The 21,225-nt window shown below is 48.4% G+C and overlaps 1 protein-coding gene and 1 non-coding gene across 3 annotated transcripts in view; both read right to left on the bottom strand.

Annotated features, from left to right (window-relative positions):
* LOC146074318 (stabilin-2-like) overlaps window positions 1-21,225 on the bottom strand; it is a 324,893-nt gene that overhangs the window by 84,712 nt on the left and 218,956 nt on the right. For both annotated transcript variants that reach the window (XM_083182261.1, XM_083182263.1), the window contains exons 47-48: window positions 2,105-2,188; window positions 1,867-2,013 (exon numbers count right to left, since the gene is read on the bottom strand). In XM_083182261.1, coding sequence (XP_083038387.1) covers window positions 1,867-2,013; window positions 2,105-2,188 — 231 coding nt within the window. The remainder of the gene's footprint in view (window positions 1-1,866; window positions 2,014-2,104; window positions 2,189-21,225) is intronic.
* LOC146076902 (5S ribosomal RNA) lies at window positions 15,101-15,219 on the bottom strand. The gene has a single exon (XR_014474288.1). It is a non-coding gene; the product is annotated as a 5S ribosomal RNA (ribosomal RNA).

Here is a 21,225-nt window from a genome sequence, read left to right as displayed (position 1 = left end):
TTTTTCAAGACCAACACAAGTCGAAGCTCCAACAGAGCTAAAATTCAAACTAAAATCCAACACACACCTCTCTCTAGAAGAGGATAATGCTATGTTAGATGCCAATTATTGGAAAAATAAAAATCGTTAACTAGCATTTATCCGCACATAAGATACATTGAGAGTAACAAATTGGGCTGCAAGCCAATCTAGGCAACAGTGCACAGACACAACAGACCCAACAGACCCAAAAGATACTCCCAATAATCAAATACAGTGCAGCAGACAACGGGCTCTGATTTCTTTTTTAACACTTTATTCTTCACACTATCTCATTTCTTTGTATGAGCACCATGTCTATATGTACATGATTTTAAACTCTTTATTTCACCTATAAAGTAATAATCCCCTTCTGTTCCTACAAGAAATAAAAGGAATTAAGACAAAGGGGAACCTTTTAAAGAAAATTTATTAAAAGTTAAATTTTACTGAACTCATCATGTCAATACAGTGAATATAAGTGAAAACTAGAATTTCTTTACAGTGTGCACTCATATAGCGTAACGTCTTTCTCTGCACAATCTCCTGTGCTACCACAGTTTTTCTGTATACCCCAGTTACACCCCCGCAAGTGATATTAAAATAGCGGGCAACACGGGTCCGAAGTACACTAACGACCCATTTAGAGTGTGCAGACAATCTCCCTACCCGTCCTCTCCCCATTACTTGAATTGGATACAAATACACCATTTTTTTTTTTACAAATTTCCTTTAGTAAATTTCTTCCAATGTATCTGTATATTTATATACTGTACTTAACCGGGAGTGGAAACAGCAACAAGTAAAAATCCCAGGTAAGATTTTTACCCTTGTCCCAAGCAGGGTTTTAGTGGTTCTTTCCTGGGGGAGCTGCAGTGGAAACAGCTCTTACCTAGGATTTTTGACCCAGGAATTTCCAAAAAAGCTACTGATTGGTTCCTCCTGGGTTCTGGCAGCTGATGTCATCCCCCCTGGACCAGAGGAGACTCTGGGAGAGGCTGTTTTCAGCTTGGGAATACCCAGTGAAGTGGAAGCGGTGGAGAGTGATACCCAACAATGGGGCAGATGTATCATAGCAGCGCTTATCGCGCCGCTATGATACTTCCTGCTTCACCTCAATAGCGAGGCGAAGCAGGAAGGGACATCGACAAGATGTATTAACATCTTGCCTGCCGAAGCGGGGGAGCGTTAACTCCCCCCTTCGGCGATGTCCCTTTCTGGAGATAGCGCATCAGTTAATACTGATGCGCTATCTCCTGTCCCCCGGCCGGCCGCACTGGGCATGCACGGGATCTCGCTGTTCACGCGAGATCCCCAGCGCAGCCCAGACCTAACAACAGGGACAGCGCTGTCCCTGCTGTTTAGATAGGGCTTCGCCAGCCTGATGCTGGCGAAGCCAAAGCAGGCTTCGTGCGGAACGGTCAGCGATGCTGACCGTTCATACATTCGGCCTGCTATCATTTTGATAGCAGCGCCGATATGGACAGGGGCGTATAGCGCCTCTGTCATATACCGCACGCTGGCTGCTTCATACATGGGGGAGAAGCGGTATCAGTGCACATAACGTGCGCTAATACCCCTTCTCCCCCATATCGACGGATCATACATCTGCCCCAAAATCCTTGGTAAAAAATCCTGGATCTGAGCTGGGATTTTTTTTTTTTAAATTGAGTGATTTTTATTAAATTTTCTGATACACAGATTAACACAGCAATCATAAACAAATTTATCGACTGAAATTTAGAAAAGAAGAAAAAAAAAACTGGGATTTTGGTGGAAAGGGGTATACTGTATGTATTGCAGCTGGGTTTATCCTGCAGATAACAAAAAGTATAGTTTGCTCATTACCTGGGAGAATGAAATTTTCAATGTTTCACCCTGCAGTGATGTGAGTGATGTCATTGACGAAAGGTCATCCTTAGTTAGCTGTGTACAGGTTACAATGTGATATAATATAACCTGATCCATCATCCCCTTAGTAGTCCATTCTTTAACCTACATATCAAAGGAAACATTTTTTTTTTTATTATGTTATAAATTTGTATTAAATTAAAGAATAGCATTTACAATTTTAATACTTCCTTACACGGGGATCATTCTTCAAAGCTTCATTGCTGGGCACAAACACGGTGAATGGGTCGGATGCAGTAAGTTCACTAATGAGATTCGACTGTAATGAAACATATTGTATAAGATCAGCAGGTTTATCACTGTAGCATAAACTTTACAATAACAATTCTATTTATTGTATGGCAGAAAACACAAGTATCTAGATTTTATATATGTATGTATATATGCATGGGGGTCCAGGCACTCAGCAGAAATAACAAAGACTTGGGTGCACCTCAATCCAGGCAGGATAGGTATATACAGACAGTACGAGGTCACTCTCAAGATTTCTAATGCTGCACGGCGGCAGACTTGCAATAAAGTAGACAATATACACAAGGCTGTGTGAGTCAACGTTTCGGGCTGGTCACCCATGTCTTGATAAAGGGTGACCAGCCCGAAACGTTGACTCACACAGCCTTGTGTATATTGTCTACTTTATTGCAAGTCTGCCGCCGTGCAGCATTAGAAATCTTGAGAGTGACCTCGTACTGTCTGTATATGTATGTATATATATACTGGTCGGTAGGGATGAATGCTTTGGCCGGGGGGACTTGTATAAAAAGTCTCCCCCCGGCTGTGGCATTACCCTGCTGGCTGGTTTTGCCTGAGGCTGGTTCTTAAAATACGGGGGACCCCTAGTCATTTTGTCCCCCGTATTTTGGGAACCAGCCCCAGAGCAGGAGCCTGGGGCTGGTTGTTAAACATCGGGGAACCCCTATTTGTCGGGTTCCCTGATTTTTAATTACCGGCTCCAGGCTCCGTCAGCCTGGTGCTGGTTTCGGCTGTGGGGGGGACCCCACGCCGTTTTTTTTTTAATATTTATTTATTTTTCTATTTTTTTTTACACTCTGCAGCCTGCACGGATCTGACTGATTCGTGCAGACTGCTAGAAAAATTCGTATTAGCGGCCGTATATATGGCCAGCTAATACGAATTGTTACACCATCGGAGGGTTACAAAGCAGTCGTATCTGACTGCTTTGTAATTTCCCCTCCGGAACACGACTTTGCATACGAATAAAACAGTCGTATGCAGCCGTATGTGAAATACCAATACGAAAAACTAGGTTTTTCATATTGGTAAATTTCCCCCAATTTGTCTATAAGATGCACGGTCACTTTAATTGTGAAAAACAGGAATTTTGGTCTTACCTGTTAATTCTGTTTTTCTGAAGCCATGGTGGATCACTGGTACCATGGGATATTCTAGGTCCTCCAGACCGGGCACCAAGGAGTTAAACTTCTGAGAGTGCAGCTGGGATGGCCTCCTTAATACCCTGCCCCACCCCAGGCTAATCAGTTTACTTACTACCAAAGCCCAAGGAACAGGAATAGGCGAAGCCAACCCACACATACACACACCCCAACACCAGAGTCTTGAAGAAACAAGACAGATACACTCAAACACAGTAGATACAGTAGATAAGAGCGAAGGGTGGGCGCCCAGTGATCCACCATGGCTTCAGAAAAACAGAATTAACAGGTAAGACCAAAATTCCTGTTTTTTCCTTCAGCCTATGGTGGACCACTGGTACCATGGGACGTCCTAAAGCAGTCCCTCAAGGGTGGGAACGCTCCCTAACTGCACTGAGGACTCCTCTACCAAATGCTGCATCAGCAGTGACGAAGGAGTCAAACCTGTAAAAACGGATAAACGTAAGTACAGAAGACCAGGTAGCTGCTATGCAAATCTGCTCAGCAGAAGCACCCCGGCCCGCCGCCCAGGACGCTGCTACCGAGCGAGTAGAATGGGCTCTAACAGAAGCCGGAACTGGCTTACCCGAGAAAAGATAGGCTTGACGAATAGCCGTTCTGATCCATCTTGCAATGGACTGTTTAGAGGCTGGCCAGCCTCTTTTATGTCCATCATAAAGAATAAACAAAGAATCAGTTTTTCGGAGAGCCTTGGTTCTCCGAACATAAAAGCGTAATGCACGCATAACATCTAAAGTAACTAAATCCGAATCCTCGGAAGAAGAACCAGAAGGCAAAAAAGCCGGGACAACAATCTCCTGATTCAAGTGGAAACTGGATACCACCTTAGGAAGATAGTCCAAACGAGTACGGAGTACCGCCCGGTCTTCGTGGAAAACTAGAAAAGGTGTCTTAACTGATAAAGCACCTAGGTCCGAAACCCTCCGAGCCGAAGCGATGGCCAGGAGAAAAACCGTCTTCCACGTCAACCAATGCAAAGTGGCCTCCGCCAAAGGCTCAAACGGAGCCTTCTGTAAAGCCTTGAGAACAATTATCAAATCCCAAGGGTGAACTGGGGAAACATAAGGAGGCTGCAAGTGTAAAACACCCTGCAGGAAAGTCTTAACAGCAGAAGACTGAGCAATCCTCTTTTGAAATAAAACAGACAAGGCGGATACCTGGACCCTTAAGGATGCCAGACGCAATCCTGTATCCAGTCCCTCTTGTAAAAAAGTCAATAACCTTGACAAAGAATATTGCCTAGGAGGCAAATGACGCGTTAAACACCACGCAAAATAAGTCCGCCACACCCTGTGGTAAACTCTAACTGTAGACGGTTTACGCGCAGAAATCATAGTATGAATAACTTGGTCTGAAAACCCTCTAGCCTTTAAGACCGACCGCTCAACCGCCATGCCATCAAATTCAGACGGGGAAGGTCTGGATGAAGACAGGGGCCTTGCGTGAGTAAGTCTGGCCGTAGAGGTAGACGCCACGGGGGTGCGCTGGAGAGATCCTTGAGATCTGCGAACCACGCTCTCTTTGGCCAGTTGGGTGCAACCAGAATGGCTATTACCCTTTCCACCTGAATCTTTTGAAGGACCCGCTGAAGCAGGGCAATCGGAGGAAAGAGATACACCATTTGAAATAGCCACGGAACTGCCAGTGCGTCTATTAGAAACGCACCCGGGTCCTTTGTGCGTGCTCCGTAACAAGGCAACTTGTGGTTGTGCCGTGAGGCAAATAGGTCGATCTGAGGCTGACCCCACCGTACCACCAACTGGTGAAATACCTCTGGATGGAGGGACCACTCTGACGAGTGGACATCCTGCCTGCTTAAGAAATCGGCCTCCCAGTTGAGAAGGCCTGGAATGTATGTAGCTGAGATCGCGAGAAGAAACTTCTCTGCCCAGCGAAGGACCCGAGACACCTCGAGCATTGCTGCCCGACTGCGGGTGCCCCCCTGGTGGTTGATGTAAGCCACTGCCGTGGCATTGTCGGATTGCACCTTTACTGCACGGTGATACAGAAGAGGCCCCGCCACTTGAAGTGCCTGGAAGATCGCTCGTAACTCGAGAATGTTTATCGGCAGCCTCCTTTCTGCCTCCGACCAACGGCCCTGAAAAGAGTGGGACTCCACCACGGACCCCCAGCCCCTGAGGCTGGCATCAGTCGTGAGAATAACCCAGTCGAGGATGAGAAAGGATCTTCCCTGACTTAAGTGGGTGGAGTTCAGCCACCAAAGTAGAGACAGGCGGGTGTCTCTGGATATCACCAGGAACTGGGACTTCAGGCGTACGGGAGAGTGATCCCAACAACGAAGGAGCTCCAGTTGTAATGGGCGAGAGTGCCATTGGGCATATTGCACCATCTCGAAGCAGGCCACCATCTTGCCTAGAAGTCGCATGCAGAAATGAACAGACACTGTTCTGCGGCCTAAGAACTCCCGGACCAATGTCTGAAGAGACCTGCATTTGTCGACTGGGAGGAAGACCTTCTGAAGCTGCGTATCCAACAAAGCTCCCAGGTGGATTATCTGTTGGGTGGGGACCAGACTGGACTTTTTCCAGTTGATCAACCACCCGTGATCCTGAAGCACCGACAACGTCAACTGGATGTGACTTTGAAGCGTCGTTAGTGAATCTGCCATTAGGAGTAGGTCGTCCAGATAGGCCAGGATTCTGACGCCCTGTTGTCTCAGATGAGCAATCATGACCGCCATCACCTTTGTAAAAACACGCGGAGCGGTCGACAAGCCAAATGGCAATGCCCGGAATTGATAATGTTCCTGTTGAATTGCGAATCTGAGAAACCGCTGATGGTTCTCCCGAATTGGAATGTGCAGGTATGCATCCTGCACATCCAGCGATGCAAGGAAGTCGTTCCTCCGGAGTGCCTGAAGAATGGACCGTAGGGATTCCATCCTGAATCTGGGGACCCGGATAAATTGATTCAGGGTCCGCAGATTCAGGATGGGGCGGAAGGAACCATCCGGCTTGGGAACAAGGAATAGGTTTGAATAAAAACCCCCTCCTCTCTGTAGAGGCGGGACTGGTTCTATGACTCCTGCAGTAAGGAAAGAGTGAACCGCTTTGTGAAGGGCCAAAGCCTTGTCGGCATCTGCAGGATGCCCTGTTGCAAAAAAACGGGTGGGGAAACCCCTTTTGAAAGACAGGGCGTACCCCCTTGAAATAATCTCCCGAATCCACTTGTCGGAAGTGGTTTCCCCCCAAATGTCTGCAAAAAGAAGCAGACGCCCTCCCACCACAGGACTGATGTCCTGGCAGCGGGCACAGTCAGGCTGTAGGCTTCTGAGGCTGTTTGGGGGCCTGGCGACGGCCCGACCAGGGCTGACGGCCCTTTGTCTTTTGCGGCTTAGACTGGGCTGGCTGGAAGCGTGAGGAGGCCTGTCCCCTTGCCTTCCCCTGGGGACGAAAGAAACAAAACCCCGGAACTCTCGGTTTCGGTGCTGCGGAGGGCAGAAAAGCCGTCTTGGAAGCAGCAATGGTCGCTACAATCTTGTCTAGTTCGGTACCAAACAAAACTCCCCCAGAGAATGGTAGGGCCTCCAACGCCCTCTTGGACTCACTATCCGCACGCCAAGTGCGGATCCATAAAGCCCGCCTGGCCGCAACAAAGGCCGCCGAGATCCTAGACGCGAAGGTACCCGAGTCTAATGTAGCCTCACTCAGATAAGCATTTGCTTCCCGAATGTTATCTACCAACTCCATCAGGTCTGATTCTCGGGAACCTTCCCTGAGACCTTCCGCCAGTGCATTCAGCCATTTATCGATAGCTAAAGATACCCAAGCCCCTGCCGTAGCAGGACGAATGGCCGCCCCTGCATTAGAGTAGATTCCTTTTAGGAAATTTTCAATCTTCCTGTCCGTAGGCTCCTTAAGGGAAGTCACGTCAGGAATAGGGAGAGTGGAAGAACGGACTAGACGCGCGATATGCGCGTCCACAGGTGGCGGATTTTCCCATAACTTCAAATCCCCTTCAACCATGGGATAGAACTCAGTAAACCTCCTGGAAACAAGGAACTTTTTATTAGGGTGTTTCCATGCCTCTTTAAACAGTCCCTCTAATTGAGGAGATGAAGGGAAGACTGTAACCTCCTTCTTCTTGCGTTTAAATACCGGCATCCCTGAAGGGGGAGTGGGATCGGAGTCTGCTATTTGCAGTACCTTTCTAACGGCCCTCACCAAATCTTCCACCCTAGCGAGCGTCATATGCTCCTCATGAGGTATGGCCTGCTCCGTGACCTCCTCATTTTCCTCCACTTCCTCCTCAGAGGATTTCTTCTGCCCTGGGTATAAAGAACCCTCAGAGTCCGTATCGTCTGACGTATCTAAGACCCTGAGAGGTCTAGCCCGAGACTTTCTCTTCTCTACAACTGACTGTTGCAGATTTGAAGAGACCTGCACCAAACCCTGCACCGCTTGCGCCAACCCCTGCACCCAAGCTGGCTCTGGGGCAGACTGAGGTACAAGCGTTTCCAAAACAGGGCCCGACTGCAACAATCTAGGAGCTGCCAGTTGTTCAGTCAAATCTCGCATGGCCTGGGACAAATTAATAGCCCACTCTGGTTCAGCCGGCACAGCACGACTGGGCGGGGACTCGCTAGGCGCAGCACAGCGATCACAAACGCCACCATGGTCTCTGTTAGTGCAAGCAAAATGTCACACCAGGGGACTCGTCGACAAGACTGAGACCTCTGGTGGGGACCTGGACCGGTACCTGAACCGGGGAGGTTGGAGAGGACCCCTGCGCATGAACTGCGCGACAGTGCACCCAGAGCCAATAAGCAGTCAGAGGTAAAATACAACCAGATTTATTATGCAGAAGGTTGTAACGGTACAGGCAGTAAAGTATGCAGGGAATAATGACAGTACATGCAGATTGCAATACTTTACAGATGAGATGTATCGATGGTGGAACATCGGATCCGGAGTGTCGGATATGGAAGGAGACTGTGGGTCCGGAATGACGGACGGGAGATGAGACTGTGGGTCCGGAATGACGGACGGAAGCAGGAGATCCGGAATATCTGACTATCGATGGTGGAACATCGGTGGCAGATGATGCGGGAGCATCGGAGGACCAGAGTCCCGGAGCTAGGCTTGGTCGCTGGGCTGTAGAGGCAGGATCACAGGCGATGGAATAACCTGGACTTCACAGGAGATGGAACAACCTGGAACACACTGCAGCATGGAAGACAACACCAGCAGAGAATACACTTGTACAGAGACAAGGACAGCTGACCATACACTGGAGACAACTGAAGCACTAGCAATGGTTCTGAGAGCTCCCAGCATACTTATCCCCACTGGGTGGCCAGGATTGGCCGAGGAAGTATGACAGGGAGATCAGAACCAACAGGATTGGACAGCACAGACATGTGACTGGGAAGAACATGGCAGCCCCCATGTCTGCTTTGGCGGGAAAGTGTGTTTGTGCACACCATGCTGGATACTGGGAGCAATGGCGGCGGACAGGTGGATTGCCGTGCACTAGGGACTGTCACTGGGAGACAGGACGCCGGCAGAGATGACGTCTGGACCGCAAGCTGAACCTGCGGAGGCACTTAGCCGGTAGGAAAGTCTGTCTGACAGCTCGGATCGTGACAGCACCCCCCCCTTTAAGGGTGGCCCCAGGACACCTTTTAGGCTTGCGGGGAAACTTGGAGTGGAACGCCCGGATGAGTCTGGGAGCATGGACATCGATGGCATTGGTCCATGATCGCTCTTCGGGGCCGTAGCCCTTCCAATCGATCAGGTATTGCAGACGACCATATCGGATGCGAGAGTCCAAGATTTTACTGACCTCATATTCTGTTCCATGCTGGGTGCAAACCTTAGGAGCCTTGAGGAGCTTGGAATGAAAGCGATTCAGAACCAGCGGCTTGAGCAGCGAAATGTGGAATGTAGCTGGCACTTTCAAATAGGGCGGCAACTTGAGCTTGTAAGCTACTGGATTGACGACTCGCTCAACTGGGAAAGGACCAATATATCGGGGAGCGAACTTCATCGATGGCACTCTCAATCGAAGAATCTTGGTTGACAACCAGACACGATCTCCTGGACGGAGGGCTGGCACAGCTCTGCGTTTCCTGTCGGCAAATTTTTTGTACCTGCTTGAAGCCTTCAGAAGTGAAGAACGAATGAGCTTCCAGGATTTGACGAATTGCCGGATGGTCGTGTCGACCGCTGGAACCGAGGACACAGGTTGCAGAGTGAAGTCAGGAACTCGAGGATGAAACCCATAATTGGCAAGGAATGGAGTGACATTTGATGAAGAATGATATTGGTTATTATGGCAGAACTCTGCCCATGGAAGGAGTTGAGCCCAGTCATCTTGGGAAGAAGAGACATATGTGCGGAGAAATGCTTCAAGGTCCTGATTCACCCTCTCCGTTTGGCCATTGGTTTGAGGGTGGTAGGCTGTGGAAAACTTTAACTTGATTTGAAGCAGGGAGCACAGGCTTCGCCAGAACTTGGCTACGAATTGGACGCCTCTATCGGAGATGATTTCAAGAGGCAGCCCATGAAGCTTGAATATCTCTTTGATGAAGAGTTGGGACAGCTTGGAAGCTGATGGAAGACCGGTGAGGGGAACGAAGTGAGCCATCTTGGTGAACCGGTCAACAATCACCCAGATGGTGGTGAATTTGTCAGACTCTGGAAGATCAGTTACAAAGTCCATAGAAATATGCGTCCAAGGACGATGTGGCACTGACAGTGGCATCAATTGCCCAGGAGGAGACTGACGACTGATCTTGTGCTGAGCACATTTAGCACAAGAAGAAACAAAGTCCTGTACATCCTGTTTGAGGGACGGCCACCAGTAGGACCTGGTGATAAACTCGTAAGTTTTCTGAATGCCTGCATGGCCAGCGAATTTTGAAGAATGCGCCCAACAGAGCAACTTCTTTCTTAGAGCTGGCTTTACATATCTTTTCCCTGTAGGGGGCGTGAGCTTTGAAACTCTCGTTGCGGTAAAGGCCACTGGATCAATAATGAAATGTTGATGTGTGGACTTAGACTCACTTTCTTGCTCCCATGAGCGGGAAAGGGCATCAGCTTTTCGGTTTTGTGTCCCTGGACAGAACGACAGCTTGAAACGGAGCCTGGAAAAGAAAAGTGTCCATCTGGCTTGACGGGGATTTAAACATTGAGCAGACTTGAGATACAGAAGATTCTTGTGGTCTGTGATAATTGTAATCTCATGAACAGCGCCCTCTAGAAGATATCTCCATTCTTCTAATGCCAACTTGATGGCGAGAAGCTCTTGGTCACCGATGGCATAGTTACGCTCTGCAGGCAGGAACTTACGGGAGTAGAACCCACAGGGATGAAGACGACCATCGGGCGCTTTCTGCGAGAGGACTGCCCCAACACCCACGGAGGAGGCATCAACCTCGAGAATAAAGGGCAAGGTGGTATCAGGTTGTCTTAAAACAGGAGCGGAAGTGAACCTCTGTTTTAACAGATGGAAGGCTTCGATGGCTTCTGCCGGCCACTTCGCTGGATTAGACTCCTTTTTTGTCAAGGCAGTTATGGGAGCCACAATAGAAGAGAAGTTACGAATGAATTTTCTGTAATAATTGGCAAAACCCAGGAAACGTTGAATACCTTTCAGCGAAGAGGGAATTGGCCAATCTTGGATGGCCTGCAGTTTTCCTGGATCTATTTGAAGACCAGAACCGGAGACAATGTACCCTAGGAAGGGTATAGACTTCACCTCGAAGACACACTTCTCCAGTTTACAGTAGAGATGATTTGCTCGCAGCCGGGACAGAACCTCTTTGACCCAATAACGATGTTCTGTGATGTTATTGGCGTAGATTAAAATGTCATCGAGATATACAACTACATGACGATACAGAATGTCCCGAAAAATCTCATTGACATAGTGCTGGAACACGGCTGGGGCATTGCTGAGCCCGAAGGGCATGACGAGGTACTCATAGTGGCCATCTCTGGTATTAAAAGCCGTCTTCCACTCGTCGCCCTCTCGTATGCGGATGAGATTATATGCACCCCTCAGGTCGAGTTTCGTGAAGATGGTTGCACCGCTGACACGGTCAAACAGCTCGGTGATGAGGGGCAACGGATATCGGTTCTTTACTGTAATGTCATTGAGGCCGCGATAATCAATGCAGGGACGTAGGCCTCCATCCTTCTTCTTGACAAAGAAGAATCCTGCGCCAGCAGGAGAAGTCGAAGGACGGATGAATCCCTTTGCCAGATTTTCCTTGATGTAATTGGTCATGGCTTGCGTCTCTGGAAGAGAGAGAGGATAGGTTCTACCTCTGGGTGGTTCTTTGCCTGGGATAAGTTCGATAGGGCAATCCCACGGTCTGTGAGGAGGTAGGACATCAGCGGCAGACTTGCTGAATACATCTGAGTACTCTTGGTAGGGAAGAGGCGGAAGGTCTGCTGCATCGGCTGAAGAATGACGAGCTGGAAGTACCTTTTGGAGACAGGTACCGGAGCAGGAAGGATCCCAGGAAAGGATTTCCGATGTCTTCCAATCAAGACGAGGATTGTGAAGACGGAGCCAGGGTAAACCCAGAACCAGAGCATGAGTGGCTCGGGGTAAAACCAGGAAGGACAAAAGTTCAGTGTGCAGGACTCCCACTTTCACTGTAAGTGGCAGAGTTCTGCGGGAGACTGTCGCATCAGGAATCCTACTGCCATCCACAGCAGTAAGGAAGACAGTCTTGGGAAGACTTTCAGTGGGCAACCCCCACTTGCAAACCAGTTCTGCAGTAACGAAGTTGCCAGCGGCACCGGAATCAAGAAGTGCGGAGACAGTCTTGAAATGCTGACCAACTTGTAGGGAAACTGGAACACAATCAGTTGCTGATGGAGAGGACTTAATTACTCCTAGCCTACCCTCTCCTTGACGGGCTAGGAGGAGGAGTTTTCCTGACGCTTTGGGCATGCAGACATTTGATGTGCAGGATCGGCACAATACAGGCAGAGCTGTGCCAACCGTCGACGTCGACGTTCTCCTGGAGACAAACGGAAACGGTTTATCTCCATTGGTTCTTCTTTGAAATGGACCGCAGGAGCAGTGGGTAAAGAAGGCGGAGGAGTTGGCACTTTAACTGGAGCGCTCTTGTGACGTTCTACAGCCCTTTCTCGGAAGCGTAGGTCTACTTTGATACACAATGAAATAAGGTCACTTAGACCTGAGGGTAAGTCTCTGGTAGCGAGTTCATCCTTAATACGATCGGATAGGCCATGCCAGAAAGCTGCGTATAAGGACCCATCACACCAGGAGAGTTCAGACGCCAGAATCTGGAACTGGACCAGATATTGCCCGACGGAGCGGGATCCCTGTCTGAGACGGAGGAGTTCAGTGGAGGCAGATGCTGATCGCCCAGGCTCATCGAAGATACGCCGGAATGTTGACACGAAGTCCTTGTAATTGGACAGGATGGCATCAGATCTTTCCCATAAGGGAGACGCCCATTCTAACGCTGCTCCACACAGGAGGGAGATGATGTAGGCGATCTTGACCCTTTCAGTAGGGAAGTTGCTGGGTTGCAGCTCGAAGTGAATCTCACACTGATTGAGAAAACCTCGACAGGTCTTGGGGTTCCCATCATACTTGGTGGGGACAGACAGATGAAGGCGAGGTGCAGCAGCCATTACAGGAGGATGAACTGGACTTGGAAGTTCTCTGACAGGCTCGGGGCCACTGAGAGTGGTCTGTAGCTTATCCAGCCGGGAAGACAGATCTTGCAGACAATGAATCACTTGGCTCTGCGCAGCCTCTTGCTGATCCAAGCGAACAGCCAGTTGCTGTACAGGGCTGGGTGGAGATGCTTGGTTTGCGGCTGGATCCATTTGGCTAGTGCTTACTGTCACACCAGGGGACTCAGTCGACAAGACTGAGACCTCTGGTGGGGACCTGGACCGGTACCTGAACCGGGGAGGTTGGAGAGGACCCCTGCGCATGAACTGCGCGACAGTGCACCCAGAGCCAATAAGCAGTCAGAGGTAAAATACAACCAGATTTATTATGCAGAAGGTTGTAACGGTACAGGCAGTAAAGTATGCAGGGAATAATGACAGTTCATGCAGATTGCAATACTTTACAGATGAGATGTATCGATGGTGGAACATCTGATCCGGAGTGTCGGATATGGAAGGAGACTGTGGGTCCGGAATGACGGACGGGAGATGAGACTGTGGGTCCGGAATGACGGACGGAAGCAGGAGATCCGGAATATCGGACTATCGATGGTGGAACATCGGTGGCAGATGATGCGGGAGCATCGGAGGACCAGAGTCCCGGAGCTAGGCTTGGTCGCTGGGCTGTAGAGGCAGGATCACAGGCGATGGAATAACCTGGACTTCACAGGAGATGTAACAACCTGGAACACACTGCAGCATGGAAGACAACACCAGCAGAGAATACACTTGTACAGAGACAAGGACAGCTGACCATACACTGGAGACAACTGAAGCACTAGCAATGGTTCTGAGAGCTCCCAGCATACTTATCCCCACTGGGTGGCCAGGATTGGCCGAGGAAGTATGACAGGGAGATCAGAACCAACAGGATTGGACAGCACAGACATGTGACTGGGAAGAACATGGCAGCCCCCATGTCTGCTTTGGCGGGAAAGTGTGTTTGTGCACACCATGCTGGATACTGGGAGCAATGGCGGCGGACAGGTGGATTGCCGTGCACTAGGGACTGTCACTGGGAGACAGGACGCCGGCAGAGATGACGTCTGGACCGCAAGCTGAACCTGCGGAGGCACTTAGCCGGTAGGAAAGTCTGTCTGACAGCTCGGATCGTGACACAAAATTTTCATTGCACATAGTACAGGTGTAAGCACGCAGTGCAGAGGCACCTTTACCCTTCTGAGAAGGCCCCCTGGACGCCATGACACCCAAAAGAAAAACACAGTATAGAGACAAAAACAAAAACACACACAGCCTTAATTAGGACAGTGGGTAATGACAGGCACTACACTAATAGGAAGAGACACAAACATAAGATAAGTGGCTCTGTTATCTGCTTCTGTGAGCCTACCACAGTAGTAATAAACTGTAAAGTAACAGAGTATACTAAATAAAACCACAGATAACCTCAATTAGTGAGAAGAAATAGGGTAAAAATTAACCCCTATATAGGCATCTACTCCCAACAACCAGCACCATGAGGTGAGGAAGGGGGATATACAACCTGACACCAGGACAGTGCAGGACAGGGAGGCATAACACTCAGCGCCAGCAGTCTCTCCTTCAAGTCTCCCTCCGTGCAGCATGCAGGATAGGCAGTGTCTGACTAACACTCTGGCACACCTGTTTGAAACAGGCACCAGAAGGAAGGAGAGAGGCGGGAGTTATGTCAACCAGGCAGGAAATTTGAAACAAAGGACCTGCACTGGGGCTGGGGGTGGAGCTATGGGCTGCTCAAAAAATTAACCCCCTCCCGGAGCCTAACCAGGGCTATATGCCCATATAGGACCTGCAACAGGTCAGCCCTGGTGGCCTAGAGGGGAGACCGAAAGAACGGGACCCCGCTGCCGGGACCGCCGGCGGTGCCTCCTCCGCCAGCGGTGGTCGCCGCTATAGGTATGCCGGAGCCCCACGCCGGGACTCCGCTTACCTGACTGAAGCTTCCAAACGCTGCAGCGGCTCCCCCGATGCCTTGTGGAGATGCTGAGGCATCTGGCCATGGAGGTCAGAGACCCAGCACAGCGTGCTTCCTTCTGTTGCAGTGCACTGTGCACAGCGCCTGCAGCAGGCAACCTACAGCACCTGGTGTTCCCATGTGGTCTCCCACAAAAGTACTAATCAGGCCCAACACTGCTTAGCTGCCAAGATCGGATGAGATTGGGCCTATTCAGTGTGGTATGGCTGTAGGTTGAAATAGAAAAAACAAAACAAAACAAAAACAAAAAACCTGGGGCGAAATGTAATAGGGTGCGATTTTTGGACGAGTTCCAAACTCGCCAGAAATCGCACCTTTAAAAATCGCGTTTTTTGCCGCGAATTCGCATATGTAATGAGATGCGAATTAGCGGCAAAAAATGCGATTTGCCGCGATTTTTAGTCATGAAAATGTGCGCATTTTCAGTCATGAAAATGTGCGCATTTTCATAAATGCGATTTTGTGCAAAAAAAAAAAAGTAAAAAAAAAAACGGCGTGGGGTCCCCCCTCCTAAGCATAACCAGCCCCGGGCTCATTGAGCCGGACCTGGTTCCAAAAATACGGGGGGACAAAAAGCATAGGGGTCCCCCGTATTTCTGAAACCAGCCCCGGACTCTTGGACCGGTCCTGGTTCCAAAAATACGGGGGACCAAAAATCTGGGGGTCCCCCGTATTTTGAAACCAGCACCGGGCTCCAACAGCCCGCAGTGTCATGCCACAGCCGGGGGACACTTTTTATACAAGGTCCCCCGGCCAAAACATGAGCACCGTGGCTGGTCAGCCTTGGACGGGGTACCTGGAGGAGTGGGGACCCCCCCAATAAAGGGGTCCCCCCCCCAGGCTTCACCCGTCCAGGGCTGAAGCCCGGGGCTGTCACCGGCGTCCGTGGCCAGTGGACGCCGGCCTGATAGGGTTAAATCCATCATATATATCATTACATTGCTTTTTACCGGCGAACTACAAGTGCCAGCAGACCTCCCCCGCATGCTGGGACTTGGAGAACCACAAGTCCCAGCATGCGGGGCATTAATGGGCCCGCTGGGACTTGTAGTCCACCTGTAAAAAGAATGTTTATAAAAAACACACACACAGAGAAGTAAAAGTTTATTACACACAAACCTCACTTTTACACCAGCGTTACTTACCATTCCTGGATCCAGCGCTGGTCTGGCTGCATCCCAGCCGGCTCCCCCCGCACTGACAGGCAGCGGGGAGAACCGGCTGTCTCCGTTGCTTCTAACAGCTTCTGTAGCGCTGTCCGAGTGCTACAGAGGCTGAGAGCGTGATTGGCTGAGCTACAGTATGCGTCTCCATGGAGACGCATAGCTCAGTCCTGATTGGCTGAGCTATGCGTCTCCATGGAGACGTATCGGCCAATCGCGCTCTCAGCCTCTGTAGCACTCGGACAGCGCTACAGAAGCTGTTAGAAGCAACGGAGAAAGCCGGTTCTCCCCGCTGCCTGTCAGTGCGGGTGGAGCAGGCTGGGATGCAGCCAGACCAGCGCTGGATCCAGGAATGGTAAGTAACGCTGGTGTAAAAGTGAGGTGTGTGTGTGTAATAAACTTTTACTTCTCTGTGTGTGCGTTTTTTATAAACATTCTTTTTACAGGTGGACTACAAGTCCCAGCGGGCCCATTAATGCCCCACATGCTGGGACTTGTGGTTCTCCAAGTCCCAGCATGCGGGGGAGGTCTGCTGGCACTTGTAGTTCGCCGGTAAAAAGCAATGTAATGATATGTATGATGGATTTAACCCTATCAGGCCGGCGTCCACTGGCCACGGACGCCGGTGACAGCCCCGGGCTTCAGCCCTGGACGGGTGAAGCCTGGGGGGGGGGGACCCCTTTATTGGGGGGGTCCCCACTCCTCCAGGTACCCCGTCCAAGGCTGACCAGCCACGGTGCTCATGTTTTGGCCGGGGGACCTTGTATAAAAAGTGTCCCCCGGCTGTGGCATGACACTGCGGGCTGTTGGAGCCCGGTGCTGGTTTCAAAATACGGGGGACCCCCAGATTTTTGGTCCCCCGTATTTTTGGAACCAGGACCGGTCCAAGAGTCCGGGGCTGGTTTCAGAAATACAGGGGACCCCTATGCTTTTTGTCCCCCCGTATTTTTGGAACCAGGTCCGGCTCAATGAGCCCGGGGCTGGTTATGCTTAGGAGGGGGGACCCCACGCCGTTTTTTTTTTGATAAAAACACTTTTACACATTTTTATTAACAGAACCATGCACAGATCTCAATGATCTGTGCATGGTTCTGTCAAATTCGCCTGTCAGAACCTGGTCTATTTTTTTTGCGATTTTTGGTAACATTTACCAAAAATCGCACCCTATTACATTTGCGAGTTGTATACTTTATAATGGGAAAACATCTGGATGCGAATTGAAATGTGACTAAAAATCGCACTTCTAAAAGTGCGATTTCGCGGTAAAAAGTGCGATTTTTTACCGCGATTTTCAACCTATTAAATGTGCGATTTTCGGAAAATGTGCGATTTCGGCCGTTTTTGACCAAAAATCGCACATGTCTAAAAAATCGCACCCTATTACATTTCGTCCCTGAAGTTTAAACCAGGGCTGAAGAACAAACCCTGCTCCTACAAATGTGCCTGTTCCTGAGGCACCAAGAAAAAAACTGATTAGCCTGGGGTGGGGCAGGGTATTAACCCCTTCCTGACAGAGCTAGTTTTTGCGTTCCTGACAGAGCCATTTTTTTCAAATCTGACATGTCTCACTTAAGTGGGGATAACTTTTTTTTGCGTTTACTTATCCCAGTGATTTTGAGATTGTTTTTTCGTGACACATTGTACTTCAAATTAGTGGTAAATTTGGGTCGATACAGTCTGTGTTTTTTTGTGAAAAATACCAAAATGTCGTGAAAAAATGGAAAATTTAGCGATTTGCAAAATGTTAAATTTTCTGCTTGTGAGACAAATAATCATACCACTCAAAATAGTTAATAACTAACATAGACCATATGTCTACTTTATGTTTCCATCATTATTTCAACTTCCTTTTAATTTTTTTGGACACTAGGAGGCTTACAATATGAATAGCAAATTCTCAAATTTTCAAGAAAATTTCAAACACTGATTTTTTTAGGGACCAGTTCAGTTCTGATATGACTTTGAGGGACTTGTATGTGAGACACCCCCATAAATGATGCCATTTCAAAAACTGCACCCCTCACAGTATTCAAAACAGCATTTTGGAAGTTTGTTAACCCTTTAGGTGTTTCACAGGAATTAAAACAAAGTGTAGGTGAAATTTCAAAATTTCATTTTTTTTGCAGATTTGCAATTTTAATACATTTTTCTAAGGAACACAGTACATTTTACTAGAGAAATGTGACTAAAAATTGATTCCCCCAATTCTTTTGTTTTCAAAAATATCCTATATGTGGCCCTAGTGTGCACGTTGACCAAACCACAGGCTTCATAATAGAAGGAGCACCTACTTGATTTTGGAGCCTCCTTTTTATGAGATTATTTTTTAGGCACCATGTAGGTTTCTAGGCACCATAAGATGCTAAAATTTAGGAACCCCCCCACAAGTTACCCCATTTTGCAAACTACACCCCTCAGGGAATTCATCTAGGGGTATAGTGTACATTTCAAACCCCCAGGGGTTTCACCAATTGTGGTACAACTGGGCAGTGAAAATGAAAAATTACATTTTTTACACAAAAATGCAGTTCTGGCTCAAAATTTTTCATTTTCACAAGGAATGAAGGAGACAAAGCACCCCAAAATCTGTGCCCCAATTTCTCCCGAGTACCGCAATGCCTCACATGTGACCAAAAAATACCAGTTGGGTGCATGGCAGGACTCAGAAGGGAAGGAGTGATTTTTGGATTTTGCAGCTCAGATTCTGGTGGAATTTTGGTGGGTGCTATGTCGCATTAGCAAGACCCCCCAAGCGCCAATACAGTGGAACCCCCCCACAAGTGACCCCATTTTGCAAACTACACCCCTCAGGGAATTCATCTAGGGGTATAGTGTACATTTCAAACCCCCAGGGGTTTCACCAATTTTGATACAAGTGGGCAGTGAAAATGAAAAATTACATTTTTTTACACAAAAATGCAGTTCTGGCTCAAAATTTTTCATTTTCAGAAGGTATGAAGGAGAAAAAGCACCCCAAAATCTGTGCCCCAATTTCTCCCGAGTACGGCAATGCCTCACATGTGAACAAAAAATACCAGTTGGGTGCATGGCAGGACTCAGAAGGGAAGGAGTGATTTTTGGATTTTGCAGCACAGATTTTGGTGGAATGAATGGTGGGTGCTATGTTGCACCAATACAGTGGAACCCCCCCACAAGTCACCCCATTTTGCAAAGTACACCCCTCAGGGAATTCATCTAGGGGTATAGTGTACATTTCAAACCCCCAGGGGTTTCACCAATTTTGATACAAGTGGGCAGTGAAAATGAAAAATTACATTTTTTTACACAAAAATGCAGTTCTGGCTCAAAATTTTTCATTTTCAGAAGGTATGAAGGAGAAAAAGCACCCCAAAATCTGTGCCCCAATTTCTCCCGAGTACGGCAATGCCTCACATGTGACCAAAAAATACCAGTTGGGTGCATGGCAGGACTCAGAAGGGAAGGAGTGATTTTTGGATTTTGCAGCTCAGATTCTGGTGGAATTTTGGTGGGTGCTATGTCGCATTAGCAAGACCCCCCAAGCACCAATACAGTGGAACCCCCCCACAAGTGACCCCATTTTGCAAACTACACCCCTCAGGGAATTCATCTAGGGGTATAGTGTACATTTCAAACCCCCAGGGGTTTCACCAATTTTGATACAAGTGGGCAGTGAAAATGAAAAATTACATTTTTTTACACAAAAATGCAGTTCTGGCTCAAAATTTTTCATTTTCAGAAGGTATGAAGGAGAAAAAGCACCCCAAAATCTGTGCCCCAATTTCTCCCGAGTACGGCAATGCCTCACATGTGAACAAAAAATACCAGTTGGGTGCATGGCAGGACTCAGAAGGGAAGGAGTGATTTTTGGATTTTGCAGCACAGATTTTGGTGGAATGAATGGTGGGTGCTATGTTGCACCAATACAGTGGAACCCCCCCACAAGTCACCCCATTTTGCAAAGTACACCCCTCAGGGAATTCATCTAGGGGTATAGTGTACATTTCAAACCCCCAGGGGTTTCACCAATTTTGATACAAGTGGGCAGTGAAAATGAAAAATTACATTTTTTTACACAAAAATGCAGTTCTGGCTCAACATTTTTCATTTTCAGAAGGTATGAAGGAGAAAAAGCACCCCAAAATCTGTGCCCCAATTTCTCCCGAGTACGGCAATGCCTCACATGTGACCAAAAAATACCAGTTGGGTGCATGGCAGGACTCAGAAGGGAAGGAGTGATTTTTGGATTTTGCAGCTCAGATTCTGGTGGAATTTTGGTGGGTGCTATGTCGCATTAGCAAGACCCCCCAAGCACCAATACAGTGGAACCCCCCCACAAGTCACCCCATTTTGCAAAGTACACCCCTCAGGGAATTCATCTAGGGGTATAGTGTACATTTCAAACCCCCAGGGGTTTCACCAATTTTGATACAAGTGGGCAGTGAAAATGAAAAATTACATTTTTTTACACAAAAATGCAGTTCTGGCTCAAAATTTTTCATTTTCAGAAGGTATGAAGGAGAAAAAGCACCCCAAAATCTGTGCCCCAATTTCTCCCGAGTACGGCAATGCCTCACATGTGACCAAAAAATACCAGTTGGGTGCATGGCAGGACTCAGAAGGGAAGAAGTGATTTTTGGATTTTGCAGCTCAGATTCTGGTGGAATTTTGGTGGGTGCTATGTCGCATTAGCAAGACCCCCCAAGCACCAATACAGTGGAACCCCCCCACAAGTCACCCCATTTTGCAAAGTACACCCCTCAGGGAATTCATCTAGGGGTATAGTGTACATTTCAAACCCCCAGGGGTTTCACCAATTTTGATACAAGTGGGCAGTGAACATGAAAAATTACATTTTTTTACACAAAAATGCAGTTCTGGCTCAAAATTTTTCATTTTCAGAAGGTATGAAGGAGAAAAAGCACCCCAAAATCTGTGCCCCAATTTCTCCAGAGTACGGCAATGCCTCACATGTGAACAAAAAATACCAGTTGGGTGCATGGCAGGACTCAGAAGGGAAGGAGTGATTTTTGGATTTTGCAGCACAGATTTTGGTGGAATGAATGGTGGGTGCTATG

This window comes from Crinia signifera, chromosome 4 (genome assembly GCF_055691185.1).
Source record: "Crinia signifera chromosome 4, ASM5569118v1, whole genome shotgun sequence".
Classification (NCBI taxonomy): Eukaryota; Metazoa; Chordata; class Amphibia; order Anura; family Myobatrachidae; genus Crinia; species Crinia signifera.
The sequence above is the reverse complement of the archived record's forward strand: the minus strand, read 5'-3'. Positions and strand labels throughout refer to the sequence as shown.